Source organism: Rhynchophorus ferrugineus, unplaced genomic scaffold, assembly GCF_030347505.1.
Source record: "Rhynchophorus ferrugineus isolate W39M unplaced genomic scaffold, kcgeb_rfMv2 rfM2, whole genome shotgun sequence".
Classification (NCBI taxonomy): domain Eukaryota; kingdom Metazoa; phylum Arthropoda; class Insecta; order Coleoptera; family Curculionidae; genus Rhynchophorus; species Rhynchophorus ferrugineus.
In genome coordinates, this window is record NW_027472581.1 from 8,668,819 (window position 1) to 8,684,663 (window position 15,845).

Sequence of the window (15,845 nt, forward strand, 5' to 3'; positions counted from 1 at the left end):
TTGATACAGCTCTCACGTCATTTTTATTAGATTGTTTTCAATAATAATCAATAGCCATTTACTTGGTCTTGTATTATTATATAATTTTTTATGGCAAATTGGCGGCTGCGCAAGGCCGATAATATTTCAAATTACTGTAAAATACCTGGGAAACCCAACTTCGGACTTTTAGGACCTTAAGGAAATTAATAACGCTGTAAATTTGATTATTTAATGAAACATGTTTTAATTCGTTTTATCTATAACCATTTGTTGGCGAATAGTATTATTTCATAGATAATTCAGGTAACTTTTGACTTATTTAAAAATATGGGATAGTCCATTAAGCACAACACCTTTAGCAACTTTTTAAATTGTAAACTAATTTTTCTTGCAATGAAAATCTTAATGATAATATTTCCACTGAATGCCGCTATCTAGCCTTTACTTAACTCTTTCTCGTCTTCCTTTATTGTTTAAAGGGATATTACAAAATTATGTAAAAAATTATAAATTTCACGTCCTATGAGAGCGTAAAGATTGAGAAGTATAGAGAACTTTAGATAAATGTCACGTCCTATGACAGCATAACTGGATATGAGCTACTAAAAATTAGGACGGAAAGGGGATAAAGCTACAGTCGATCAACTAGAAGTTGTTAACATTATAATGATCATGATGATTCGTAAGCTCTGATTACAGCATATAGTCAATGAAAGTCATTTCTAGAAGAACAAAAACCTTGTCATTCGAGATAATGTAAAGATTTAGAAGTATAGAAAACTCAAGAAAGGTTCACACATGCTGTGCCAAAACTTTCAAACTAGACTTATTTTTTTCCAAAAATAATGCCTTTCTTGACAAAATGCAGATAATTCATAATAAAGTTCAATATAAGATGAAAAGACAGTTACAAAATGAGAAAACAGTAACAATTAATTTACTGTAAAAACTTTAAAAGCTGAACAAGTAAAAGGGGTTGGTCTGTTTTCTAAAAAAGAAGAACCCTTAGTGTCGCTTTGTATACTCTTCTTTCCATAAAATAAAACAGTTTTTTAATTAATTAATAGTTTTTTTATATATACTGCTGTCCTGAAAAAAACCACTAAAAATCAATTAATTTTTTTGTTCAATCTATTTTTTAACTAATTAATTTGAAACATTTTAAATACTGTTGTTTAATTACAAACATATATTTAATTTTTTAAATATAAGGTCATATATTATACTTGTTCAGCATCACAAATAATACAATAATAATTAAAATGTGTTGTGTAAAACAACTAAACCTGTTTTTTTTATGCAAATTCAAATGATTTTCAAAATCTATTAAACTGAGTAATAAATACCGCCAACAATAAGGTAGTTGCATCAAAACCGTTGATATTTCATTGGGAATTTTCTATTAGCCAATTCATATAAATGAAGGTCAAGTAAGGCCATTCCTTCTAGAGTGATTGAAAGTTGTTACATTCATCATGATGGGAAGCAAGTTGCTGTACTTATTCGTAAATATTTTACTATTTTATAGTGAAATAATAGAATGTTCGAGAATACTGGGTGTTTTTCCGGGGCCTGGACGGAGCCAGTACATTTTGTCGGAACCTATGATGATTCGTTTGGCGGAACGCGGACATGATGTGACTGTAATAAGCGGTTTCGAAACTAGGGGTGTTAAAAATTTGCGAAATATTAAAGTGGACTTAAGTTTTGATGGGGACCAATCGGGTAAGTTATGGCTGTTGTTATACTGTTTATTATCTTTGGGACAATTTATGGATTCCAACTCGAGAGATAAGACTAATACGAACAAGAAGTGAAGAGCTCCTCTGACAGGTCGCGACCTATATATCGGAAGAAGTAGTAATTAGAAGGTAGAATTTCTTTTTTTTAATATTTCCAAATATGTTTGCACCGGTTTTGCAACATTCGGTCTAGCGTTATTACACGAGGGTCACGATTTATCTTTCGGGATAAATAGTGACCCTCACTCATATGGTTCATTTCTCCATGGTAGTCACCCTTGGACTTTTCATTTATACTCCTGTTTTCAACATGAAGTAGTTCTTCATGACATACAGTTATGTCTGCAATGAATTATTGATAAACTAGCGACCCGCCCCGGCTTCGCACGGGTGCAATGCTGATACTAAATTAAATACACTACAGAAAAAATATGAACGTTGTATATAAAAACATAGCGGCCCGCTCCGACTTTGCACGGGCATAAAATATATATGCCTATGTCACTCAATGAAAACATGATTAAAATCGATCCAGTATTTTTGGTTCATTCATTACTGCCCAGGCCAAGGCTGCACGCATTAAATTTGGAGTAAAACAATTCCTCTTCCCGTATACTTACTATGAAGATTTCCTGCTATCTTTGGAATATCTAAATTCATACAATTTTTATTACATTACACATTTTTAAACGCAAATTTTAAATTTGTAATATCTCCGAAAATATTTGTTTAATTTACATGCTGTAAGGAACCATATTTATCTATATTAATTGCACACTGTATTTAAGGTACTTAATTCGATAAGGATTAATGCCGTATTGCTTAAAATAGCTTCGTAAATAAGCCATTTTCTCACGTAAAGAGTAAACAATAAAAATGGTTAATGTGGGTTATCCCTAAAAGATAAACATATACCATCGCGGACTTTTTTGTAGACCTTTTTATGGTGTACAATACTGTAGTATATTAATTTGATCTAACTCGTAGGGTTAGGCAGCGTTTTTGCTAATTGCTAAATAAGCCTAAAAAAATAGGTTAATTTACGACATCACGTTAGAAACCTCTAAAACTAGCAATGTTACCTTAGTATATTATGCATGTATTATACATATAAACCTTCCTCTTGAATCACTCTATCTATTGAAAGAAACCGCATCAAAATCCGTTGCGTAGTTTTAAAGATTTAAGCGCACATAGGGATATAGGGACAGAAAATGCGACTTCGTTTTATACTATGTAGTGATGTTATCTCTAACAAAACCTAATCAATAGTTATTCCCACGTTTACCTTTTTCCATCAATGTGTGTTGCCTTTACACTATATTTATTTTCATATTACCATGAGTGACTCAATGCACAATTAATATATATATATATATATATATATATATATATATATATATAGTGCGCGAAAGTGCTTAGCCAAAATGTTGCCTGGAAAGGGCCCCTGGAAACGTAAAATTTGGTGAGAAAAAATTTTTAGGCCTAATATATTTGTGTATTATGCGTTTCAAATAAATATATTGTAATAAAATGAAAAACGCCCCAATCTAGCTTCCGTCAGATCAGTGACGCCCAATATATAAACAAACCCAGCGGGAATAAAGGATAGTATTCCTTAAATTTAAGTGAGTGTTTGTTTTTTATATTCGCAACGATATTAGAATGGAGATTGAGTGATTAAAACATTATTAAATTAAGTTATTTAATTTTAAACTTTCCATTAAACCCACTGTTTGCTCTTCGTGTCCTTTTATTAAGGGATCAGCATTGAGTACTACTGAATAATTACTACATTTTGTAAATAAACAATAGTCATATTCTTATCTCTCCTATTGCGACTTCTTCGTCATTTCATTGAATCTTATGTGCCAATATTTTGATGAATTTCTTACATATAGTTTACCCGAATAATTCTTGATTTCAATGCCTTTTTTATCCTACCGATAATTCTGTTGCTTTCCATGTTTCTAATTTTTATTGCTTGGCTAAAACTTATACACGGATTAGGGACGGGAAGGAATTAATAACACCACTTATGGCTTTGAGACAAAAGAGAAGCTTTATTTACCTCTATGCTCTTTTATACATTTTCTTCTTTTCTAGACTGACTCTTGTATCGATATAATTCATATATTCAATATATTCTGCATTAAATATTAACAGTTATAAAATAGTTTCATAGAATTTTAATTCAATGGCGTAGTGATGTACACGTATTAATATTTTGTTGATTATTGAGTAAGTAAGTGAATCGAAATTAGATTTTAATAAATGCAATTTAAAAAATGTAAGTGTGTATTAGTTTTTGAGATAGTTTGCATATATTTTAATACACGGACAATTACTATTTTAATTAATGTTATATATAAAATACATTTCTGATTTTATATTGAAAATGCTGTAAAAACAAATTTTAATAATATATAATTTTTTTAATTAATTTTTTACTCTATTTTGAGAACAACATGATTAATTTAATACATTATAGTCGAAAATTATTTTATGTTACAGATAGTCTTTTCACGCTTCAGGATATGAGTATCTTTGAAAATCTTGCCTCACTTCATGATATAGGATTCTTTTGTGCGAAAAGGATTCTCAGCGATCCCAATGTCCAAGCACTCATCAATTCGAAACAGGAATTTGACCTAGTCATCGTCGAGACGTTCTTAAACGAAGCGCATTTAGCTTTTGCCAAACATTTTAACGCTCATTTGGTCTTGTTCAATTCGATGGGGGTTTCGGAATGGAATTCTCACCTAATTGGAAACCCTTTTTTGTCATCTTACTTACCAACAACAAATTCGGGATATACCACATCGATGAGTTTCTACGAGCGATTCAGAAATACAATATCACTATGGTACGACCGTTACTACAGATATTTTTACCAAACAGCATGGCATCAGTCGTTAGTTGATCAGTATTTTCCTAAAAAATACGATTTAAACGAAATTATGTATAATGCCAGCATAATGTTGACATGTTCTCATGTAAGCACAACTGAAGCCACCGCAGTGGTACCGTCAATTATAGAAATAGCCGGATTACACATAAAAACATATAAACTTCCTGAAAACATACAACGATTCCTGGATTCGGCCACAGATGGCGCCATATACATTAGCATGGGATCGAACATAAAAACAACTGGAATCCCCAAAGAACTCCTCAATGCAATGTTGAAGGTTTTCAACAATTTGAAACAAAAAGTTATATGGAAGTTAGATAATGACGACTTGGTGACATCACAGAACTTAATGATATCGAAATGGTTACCCCAAAGAGATATACTAGGTAAGAGAAAAATTTATAATTAGTTTCCTTGATAAAAATAATTAAACCTATGATATGGTTGAATAAATTATCCTTGAACAAGCAAGCGGTTAAGATTTATAAATTAAATCAGTTTAAAAAATGTTTTATAAAATTAAATTACATTTGATATGTTAATTTATTATAACAAATCGTTAAAATATTTGATTTTTTTATTATTTAATTATTACATTGTTCTACTCGTTTCCATCTAACCTACAAGATGTTTTTATGATAACTTAAATCTAGGTATGTAACTAGGAGGACCCATCGGCCCTATCTCATTCTCTGGTGAAACAATGTTTATATATGTCACTGCTGTATTTTTTATTATATGCACCTCACTACACAACACTACACAAGATCAGATGGTTTGATTCTTTTGAGTCTATGTCCTGGTCTGGTGGTATCCAAAAGCTGCAATATTTCAATATTATTTCCTGATGCCCCCTTGCAATTATCATGATTTCTTGACTGACTTAATATCTGAATGTCTCGATGTAGGTAATCAGACCTATAGTATTTGGGTACGCCCACAATACCTCTCAGTACTTTGTTCTGAAAAATGTGTATTTTATTTATGTTACTCTTTGCAGAACATCGCCATAATTGAATTCCGTATGTCCATATAGGTTTCAGTATTTGCTTATATAATAGCAATTTATTATGAACTAATAATTGTGATTATCTTCCAATTAGCCAGTACAGTCCAATTAGCGGATATTTCAATTCCAGTTTTTTTTTTCTTCTTAATATGTTCCTTCCAGCGAAGTTTTGCATCAAGATTAATTCCGAGATATTCAGCGTTGTTGCTATATGGAATGATAGTATTATTTAATGTTATTGGTGTTTGTACGGTCTGTTTATAGATGAACTGCACATGTATAGATTTACTTTCATTAATTCTTATTTTCCAAGCTTGTGTCCAATTATTTATATTGTCATTTGCCTGTTGTAATTTTAGTGAGGCTTCTTCACTAATGTCTCCGACAGCTATAATCGCAGTATCATCAGCAAATGTAGTCATCGTAATATTCTCTATTTGTGGTATACCACAAATGTCGAGTAGAAAGAGCATTGTTCCCAGTACACTTCCTTGTGGTACACCTGCTTTAGCTTCTTTTATTGTAGAGTAAGCTTCTTCTTGTTTGACTCTAAACATTCTGGTTGTAATGTATGATTTTAATAGTTCGGTGTGTTGTTTTGGTAGCATTTTCTGTAGTTTATGAACAAGGCCTTCATGCCAAACCTTATCGAAGGCTTGTCCTACATTTAAGAATATAGCTCAGCATACTTTTTTACTTTTGTAGGTTGGGTGTTGGTATTAGGTTTTCTTCTCTCTATGATCGGTTTTATTCTTTTTAAGGAGTTTTTCAATAATCTTAGATATTACTGGCAGCTGTCATATAGGTCTATAGGCTTTTATTTCGTTTGGTGTCTTCCCAGGTTTTGGGATCATTATTATTTCGGCCATCTTCCAAATGCCTGGGGCATGTTTTAATCTAAATGCTGTATTGATCAAGTTGATTAGTTTTATAATTTCCTTTCCTGGTAGTTTTTGCAGTAATTCTTCTGTTATTAAATCGTAGCCTGGTGATTTCCTAGGGTTAATGTCAGTTTTAATAACTTTGGTCAGCTCTTTGGATTTTCAGCTTCTATGTCCGGAAAATTATGTTCAATATTAGCTTCGTTTGGTTTGAAAGTTTTTTCAAGATATTGAACAAATGCTCCTGCTTTTTGGTGATTGTTACATGCCCAATTCCCACATAGGTCTCTTATAGGTGGACTGTGTAGATATGAGCGCTATAGATATGTTGTGGCTTTCCAGAGTGAGTAATCAATTTCTTTATTATCTGTTAAATTTCTCAGATAGTTATCTTATTATTAAAATAATTTATATTTGATAACATTTTTGTTCAATAATTTTATTTAGAATAGAATTTTCTTGTATGTCAAACCCAAACTGAACTAAAACTCAGAGTTGATGTGGCAACATTGCAATGTTTCGACGTCACAAATATCCATGACGCATTACTAAAAAAACTTTGAATAGATTATAGTTATAATTATGTTGCATACTTCTTTCAAACAAAAGAATAAAGTGGAGAATATTTTATCAACCTTTTTTACTTATTTTTGATGAGATGATATTTTTTAATTTAAAATGTTATTATCATGGATTTTCTAAAAAAAATAAATTTTATGAACATGTATACTTTGGTGGAATAAAATTTAAAAATAGAGATATGATGGCTGAAACATTCGTGATGCCATTATTGTCCATTCGAAACATACGGTTAAAAAAAATACTGTTATTTAATTAGGCTTTAATAGTAGATGGATTGGGCAAAATTGCGTTTATATGAAAAATAAATCTTTTAAAATTTTTTTAGACCTCCTTTAGTGAATTTTTGCCCATTTTACACACAAAATAATTCAGTTTACAAATGTAAGTTGCAGGAAGTAATAAAAAATAAAACGGGCTTACGAGTACAAGAAAATGTTTTCAAAAAAAATGGTATACTTTGACAGAAACCTGTAAATTGCTGAAGTTTTAACACTGTTTTTTGTACAAATATTTTAAGGGAATATATTCTTTAAAGAAACTTAGAAAAAACAAAAAATCGTATTTTCTAAAACTGAAGACTACACCCAATTTGGCTAAAGCTGGGAAAGTCTTCGAAGCCTACTTAGACGTCGTTGTAAATATATATTTGTAACTATTTATAATTATGATTATCCAAAAGCCAAGAGTGTAAAATCCAACACGAAAAAGCATCCTAATATAGCCGATAACCAGGCTGGGTAAGACCGAATGTCTTCTAGGATGGTCAATAAGTTTGTCGTTCACCAGTCTTTAAGCTTAATCCGAGACAGTGATTCGGATCGGACGTTAAGTAGTAAGTCCAATCCAGATAAAACCTAGTTGGTAAAAAGGAGACTTTAAAATATAATAAAAATATTGTACAAATTACTACAAATCTATGAAATATTAGTTTCAAAGTTTCAAATTTGTCTCTTGCACATTTATTTATATTTTAACCCTATAAGAATGCCTTTTACCAACGAGAGTTTATATGGACTGGACCTACAGCTTAATGAGGGTTCCGATTCACAGTCCTGGGCATTAAGCCTACCGACTGGCGAGTGATCAACTTAGAAATCATCCCAGAAGACATCCGGTCTTGTCCACTGGCGTGACTTGGATCATTATCCTTATTTTGCACTCTTGTCTAGGACAATCACAAACGCGAATTTACGACCATGCCCAGCAGGATTCGAACCCGCAACTGTCGCAACAGTAGGTGGACGGTCATGTGGTCTTTACCACTGCGCCAACCAAACCGGCGTATTTATTTATTGATATTCAGGTTACCCAGTGTATAAAAGATTCCTATTTTAGCTCATCCCAACGTAATATTATTTATTTCACATTGCGGTATGGGCAGCACAACAGAAACAATACATTACGGTATCCCCGTCCTTGGTATTCCAATGTACGGAGATCAAATGATGAACCTCAATAGATTGAAGAAATATGGCATGGCATTAGAGCTTCCCTTCAAAACAATATCTGAAACAACACTCAAGACAACTGTCGAGGAAATGGTTAATAACAAATCGTAAGTAAACATTAAGGGAACTTTTCTTGTTCCGTTTTAATTTATCATTAATTGGGGATTTTTTCATTAATTGGGGATTTTTTTGTCCAAATATCATCCATTAGTGATCATCGAAAGTATCTGATTCGCTAGCATCATCAATTACAACTCAATTATTCATTAAACTATATCATACTTATTATATAACTTATTTCAGATATCTAGAAAATGCAAGGAAAAGATCAAAAATAATGCAAGACAGATTGGTACACCCCCTGGACGAAGCAATCTATTGGATCGAGTATGTTATAAGGCATAATGGTGCTCAACATTTAAAATCACCTGCTCATGATCTATATTGGTTTCAACTCTTCATGGTCGATATAATTTTAGTAATGATACTCACGCCGTATTTATCGTACTTAATTTTACGATCATTCATACGAAGTTAAACTAAAAATGTTTAACTCGAAATAGGTACAATGTTATTAGAAAATTATTTTGTAGTAAAAGAACTGGAACATACCCAGAGCTCCATCCTGCATATTATAATAGAATAACAGTTTTAACGCTTTTAAAACTCAGTTATGTTTATATTTGCTCCATTTTAAAATAAAATGTACAAAAAAATTGAATACAGTGAAGTATAATAAATGGTACAAATATGATCCCCCTTTTTTTCTAAAGTTTTTTGCTTTCTTCGAAAATAAATGTATTCTTTTTCGAAGTATATTTAAAACTACAACCTTTGTATCCTGTAAAATTAAATCGTTAAAAAATATTAAAAATCAATGCAAGCAAAGGAAATAAAATAATTTCAGCTTTTGTCATTTTTTACGATAAAATCTCGTATAACTTCATTGTGGATCTGATTACAGACAGAGATGTATTCTTTTGCCATAATGACTTGTTAGCAAGTATCCCAAGTACTGTTTCTTTTACTGTTGGGATATCGTAAATATAGACGAGATATATGAGTGCAACTTATAATTTCTCTATCTTCTGGATTACTTAATGCACAAACTAAATGTTCATAAAAAAGGGCAAGGGACATTCAAATAACACCGGTCTACAAAAAAATTAAAATTTCTTGCGCATGGACTTTACTTAATATATTCTGATATATGTAAGCAAAATTATATGAAAAGTGAGAATGTATTCACACCATCTAAAATCATCTGCTCATGATTTATATTGGTTTCAAATTTTCATGATCGATATAATTTTAGTAATTTTATTCATACCATAATTATTGTACTTAATTTTACGAATATTTATAAGAAGTTAAACATGTTTAACTCAAAATAAGTACAATGTTATTAGACAATATGTTTTGTAACAAATGAACTGAAACATAGCCATAGCTCCATCTTGTGTATTATAATAAGATAACAGGTCAATTGAAAAGTCCACCTACCATAGTAAAATGCATTTTTTTGGCAAAATTAGTTCTTTTTATTCAACATAATTTCCTTCAAGGATGATACACTGAGTAGAGCGACCCCCCAACTTTTCGATACCATTTTTGTAATACGATTTGTACTTTACTTCAAAATAAGCCTCAGTTTCGGCGATCACCTCTTTATTCGACGAAGATTTCTTCCCAGCGAGCATTCTTTTGAAATCTGAGAACAGGAAATAGTCGCTGGGGGGCAGATCTAGAGAATACGGTGGATGACGAAGCATTCGAAGCCCAATTCGTGTATTGCCATCGTTTTCACTGACTTGTGACACGGTGAATTGTCTTTGTTAAGCAGCACTTAATTTTTCTTCAGATGCGGCCGTTTTTCGATGATTTCGTCCTTCAAACGGTCCTATAATGCTATGTCGTAGTTGATAGTCGTCGTCTATGTTGAGCTGAGTAGTCGCTGTTGATGGTCCTTCCTTTTTCAAGGTAGTCAATGAAAATTATTCCATGCGCATTCCAAAACACAGGCGCCATAACCTTGATAGCCGACTGTTTGCGCTTTCTCACGCTTTGGAGCGGGTTCATTCTCTGAAGTCCATTCGAATGACTGTCGATTAGACTTCGGAGTGAAATGATTGAGCCATGTTTCATCCATTGTCATATATCGACGCAAAAACTCGGGTTTATTACGCTTGATCATATTCAAACACCGCTCCGAATCATCAACTCGTCGTTGTTTTGGTCAAAAGTAAGCTCGCGCGGCACCCACTTTGCTCAGAGCTTTGTCACATCCAAATATTCGTGAAAGATATGACGTACACGTTCAGTTGATATCTTTAGAGTGTCTGATATTTCATTCAATTTCAATTTACGGTTATTCAAAATCATTTTATGGATTTTTTGAATGTTTTCGTCGGTAACAACCTATATTGGGCGTCCACTGCGTTCACAGTTTTCGGTGCTCATTTCACATTTAGCATACCAATACTTGATGGTTGATTTTCCTGGGGCAGTGTCCGGAAACTCAGCATCAAGCCTAGTTTTTGCTTCAACTGTATATTTTTCCTTCAAAAACCAATATTTTATCAATAGACGAAATTCCTTTTTATTAATTTTTTTCACAATAAGAAAAGTTGCTTCACTCAATATGCTATAATTCACAAACTAATTTATACACGCATTTTTTTTTAGGGTTAGGGCTAACTAAAAAGCATATGTATTTAATTCTAGTAGCGCCATCTAGGTGCCAGGTCGGGGACTTTTCAATTGACCTGTTAATTGTTGTAACGCTTTTAAAACTCTTTTATAATTATATTCGCTCTATTTTAAAACTAAATGTACAAAAAACAAAATCCAGTGAAGTATAATAAACGGTACAAACTATGGTTCTCCCTTTTTCTGAAGTTTTTTGCTTTCTTCTAAAATAAATGTATTACTTTTTCGAAATATATTTAAAACTACAACCTTTGTATCATGTAAAATTCAGTCGTCTAAAAAAACATTAAAAATCATTGCAAGCAAAGGTAATGAATTCAGGAAATGAAAGGTCATTCTTGTATAATTTCATTGTGGATCTGGCTAAACAGACAGGTATCTCTAAACAGAGATGTATCTTTTCCCATAAAAACTCTTTAACAAATATCTGTAGTACTATTTCTTTTATTATTCGGATATCGCAAACGCAGATTAGATATACGAGTGCAACTTTAAAATTAACTTATCTTGTGAATCACTCCCTAATGCACAAACTAAACTTTTAAACGTAATTAAATTTTGACAATGTTTAGGTACAGCTGAACGCTCATAATACATGATGCCAAAAGTATTGAATGTTTCGAAATAAGAATCTCAAAGTACAATAGGTGTATATTAAAATAAATACAATAAATACAATCTTAATCATTTAAATTGAATTTCATGCAAACCAAATTAATTTTCATAACATTTCGGCGCCGGCGCCGGGCTATTTTTAAAATATTCTCATTTTATTTTTACGACAAAAGTGTTATCTGATTGTGATATATAATCTGGTCGTGTCATATATTATTGCTATATAATCTTTCACACTGTAAATGACAGATTATTTTGATTATGCCCAACAGCAACTTTTTATTTTTAATTTTTATTCAAGTCATTCAAGGGTGTTTTGGAAGAATTTTGATGGGGGACCCTAGACAATCTTGAACCACCTTACAATTATTTTCCACCAGTATTTTAATGTTGAGTAAAATTATTATGCAACCCTCCTTACTACAAGTAATGAATTTGTTCTATTATATTCAAAATAATTATAATTATACTAAGGTTGTTTAGTAATAGATTATTTCAGTAAAATTGAATATAAATGCTTTTCAACATTAGAATTAACAACAAAATATTATAAACAACATCACAGTTAATTTCAACGTAAATAGAATAATTTGACATAATATATTGAAATCTAGTAGACTTAATAATTGATTCAGTCGGTAGAAATATACACTACTCTATCTCAAGTACGATGGAAGGACGACCTGATTGTAAAATTTTAACCGCTAGTTCGCTTGTATAACAAGCGAACATCACGTGGTCCATTCCTATTATATTAATCATGGCGCGAAGCAAGTGGCTGGGTCTATTAGCAAATATTCTTTTGTTTCTTGTTAAAACAGCAGAATGTTCGAATATACTGGCCGTTTTTGTTGGTCCTGGTCGCAGTCAATATATTTTAGCTGAACCATTGCTGATTGCTTTAGCAGAACGTGGACATAACGTGACAGTAATTAGCGGTTTCGAAACCAAAGGTGTTCGCAATCTGAGAAGCATTGAAGTGAACTTGACATACGAGGGTAATGAAGCCGGTAAGTTGTTATTGTTATTATAGATAGAAAAACAAAACAATCATGAGCACGTGTTGTTGTATACATCAACATAAACAGTCTAATTACACATTTTATACAACTAAATTCTTATGCTGGAAAAGAAATCACATCAATTATATTTAAATGTCCCAATAACTAACCGATGTATTAGGGTCTAGACAGTGTATTAATAAAATACCACTTTTATATAATACTACTTTTAAATATAATTTTACAATTAAGAGATAAGATTAGAACTATTTAAAATATTAAGAAAATATTTTTGTACATAAGAAATCATTTATAATGAATTTAAAATGGTTCAAAATCAATCAAATATCACTAATTATGTTAATATCTATATTAGAACTAAAAACAATAAAACGTGCATTATAAATTTATATCTGATATAAAATTTAAAAAGTTTATTCAAAAAAATTATTTATACATAGGTTGCCTGCTGCACATGCTTTTATTACTTAATATTTAAATTTGAATTCCCTTTAATCGTTATTATAGAAAGTAAAATTGATTGGTATGATTTTTTTGACATTACATGAAATCTGTTTGTATTATAAAATTACGTTGCGTATTTATAATACTAAACTAATAGTAATTTTATTGATCGAGACAAAATTGTTGACAAAATACATTAAAACAAACGAGAAATATTTGAATTGAAATGTCAACAAACTTTTTTATAATGTAATAATATATATTGCAAGATTATCTTATTATATTACAAAATATAAATATATCTAATTATTTTATGACCAACATAAAATTTAATACAGAGATTACCGTTAAATGAAATAATAAATGAACTATATGGGATAAATAACTTAAAACTTCTTAAAATTATTATTGAAATATGGGTTGCCTAACGTTTGGTTTATCTATTGTTATTATTTAATTTATTTATAATGAAGTTTTATTTAATCATTAGAAATAAATTAACCTCTAATTTATATTCTAATTTAATATTTAGGTCACATGTTATCTGAAAAAGAAATCCACATTAAACCATTTTGCTTGATTCATAGTAACTTTTATACAAAAAAATGACTGCCATTAAATAGTGTAAATTTGTTACTACCTTTTAAGAGTAATGTAATACATTTCACCATAAAAATATTCTGGTCATTGAACTGCATATTCCCAAAAATAACTCTCAAATATATTTCTCTTTTGAGTTGTGGTTGCTGCTACTTTCAACTGATTCTTAATCTTGTAAAGCAAATTTAGTGAATTAATATTTGCAATGTATAGATATTTGCAATCAATCAAAATTATTCTTTAAATAAAATAAATATATTAGTATTATTCTTTCTTGTTTTGTTCTATTTTAAAATAAAACTCATTATTATAAACTGGTCTATAATAAATAATGCCTTATGGGATCATATTATTTTTTCAGATAGTCTTTTCACACTGCAAGATCTAACAATTTTTGAGAACATTGCAGCACTGCATGATGTAGGATTGTTCTTAACCAGAAGAATCTTGAGTGATTCTAATGTTCAAGAACTAATAAACTCTAAAGAAGAGTTTGATCTAGTCATCGTTGAAACATTTTTAAATGAAGCACATTTAGCATTTGCCAAGCATTTCAATGCACATTTGGTGCTGTTCAGTTCGCTAGCGGTATCAGAATGGAATTCTCACCTAATGGGAAATCCCTTGTTGCCATCATATGTACCGATAATGTTTTCCGGTTACACTACATCAATGAACTTCTATGAACGATTTAGGAATACCATGGCACTATGGTATGATCGTTACTATAGATATTTCTACCAAACAGCAAGCCATCAATTGTTGGTTGATAAATACTTTCCTAAAAAATATGACTTAACAGAAATAATGTATAACGCAAGTATAATGTTCACGTGCTCTCATGTCGGTACAACTGAGTCTACTGCAATTGTACCATCTATTATAGAAGTAGCAGGACTACACATAAAAAATAATAAACTGCCACAAAATATCCAGAAGTTCTTGGATGCAGCCACAGATGGCGCCATATACGTAAGCATGGGAACGAATATTCCAACAACTGGTATTCCCAAAGAACTTCTAAATGCGATGTTCAACGTATTCAGTAATTTAAAACAAAAGGTTATATGGAAGCTAGATGTTAACGAATTTGTACCATCAGAAAATGTACTAATATCAAATTGGCTACCCCAAACAGATATATTAGGTAAATATAATGTTATAATAAAAATCTAAATCTAAATTCTAAATCTAAGAATTATGAGTTGCCTCGTTTATAATCATTTAAGTTCCTAATGTAACATTTAATTTCCTAGCTCATCCTAATGTAAAACTATTTATTTCACACTGCGGTATGGGGGGTACCACAGAAACAATAAATTATGGTGTTCCCGTTATTGGTATTCCTATGTATGGAGATCAACCTATGAATATGAATAGATTGAAAAAATATGGTATGGCAATAGAACTTCCGTTTAGAACACTGTCTGAATCGACATTGAAAAGAGCCATTGATGAAGTCATTAATAACGAAACGTGAGTGTATAAGAGTTTTGTTAAAAAACATTATTTACCAATATATTAATTTCCAGATATCTAGAAAATGCGAAGAAAAGGTCAAAAATAATGAACGATAGATTAGTAAAACCACTAGACGAAGCAATTTACTGGGTCGAGTATGTTATAAGGCACGATGGCGCCCATCATTTGAAGTCATCTGCTCATAATTTGTCTTGGTTCCAACTATATCTGGGTGATATCATACTAGCCATCTTATTGGTTCCATATTTGTTGTACGTAAGTCTGCGTTTATTGGTACGAAGAACAAAATAGAAAAATTTTAATGCAACTAGAAAATATAACTGCAGCTGCAAAATATCTGTTAGTTCCTGTATAGTTTATAAACAATAGCTATTTTAATACCTCTAAAACAAGTCTGAGTTTCCTTTTATTAGAT

At 31.1% G+C, this 15,845-nt stretch overlaps 1 protein-coding gene across 1 annotated transcript in view; it reads left to right on the forward strand.

The window, feature by feature from the left end:
* The first annotated feature begins 1,343 nt into the window (after positions 1 to 1,343).
* LOC143190790 (uncharacterized) overlaps positions 1,344 to 15,845 on the forward strand; it is a 29,182-nt gene continuing 14,680 nt past the window's right edge. The window contains exons 1-8 of the mRNA XM_076395358.1: positions 1,344 to 1,707; positions 4,239 to 5,024; positions 8,446 to 8,665; positions 8,862 to 9,093; positions 12,604 to 12,892; positions 14,310 to 15,095; positions 15,205 to 15,424; positions 15,481 to 15,718. Of these exons, the coding sequence (XP_076251473.1) occupies positions 1,458 to 1,707; positions 4,239 to 5,024; positions 8,446 to 8,665; positions 8,862 to 9,093; positions 12,604 to 12,892; positions 14,310 to 15,095; positions 15,205 to 15,424; positions 15,481 to 15,718 (3,021 nt within the window). The 5' untranslated portion in view covers positions 1,344 to 1,457. The remainder of the gene's footprint in view (positions 1,708 to 4,238; positions 5,025 to 8,445; positions 8,666 to 8,861; positions 9,094 to 12,603; positions 12,893 to 14,309; positions 15,096 to 15,204; positions 15,425 to 15,480; positions 15,719 to 15,845) is intronic.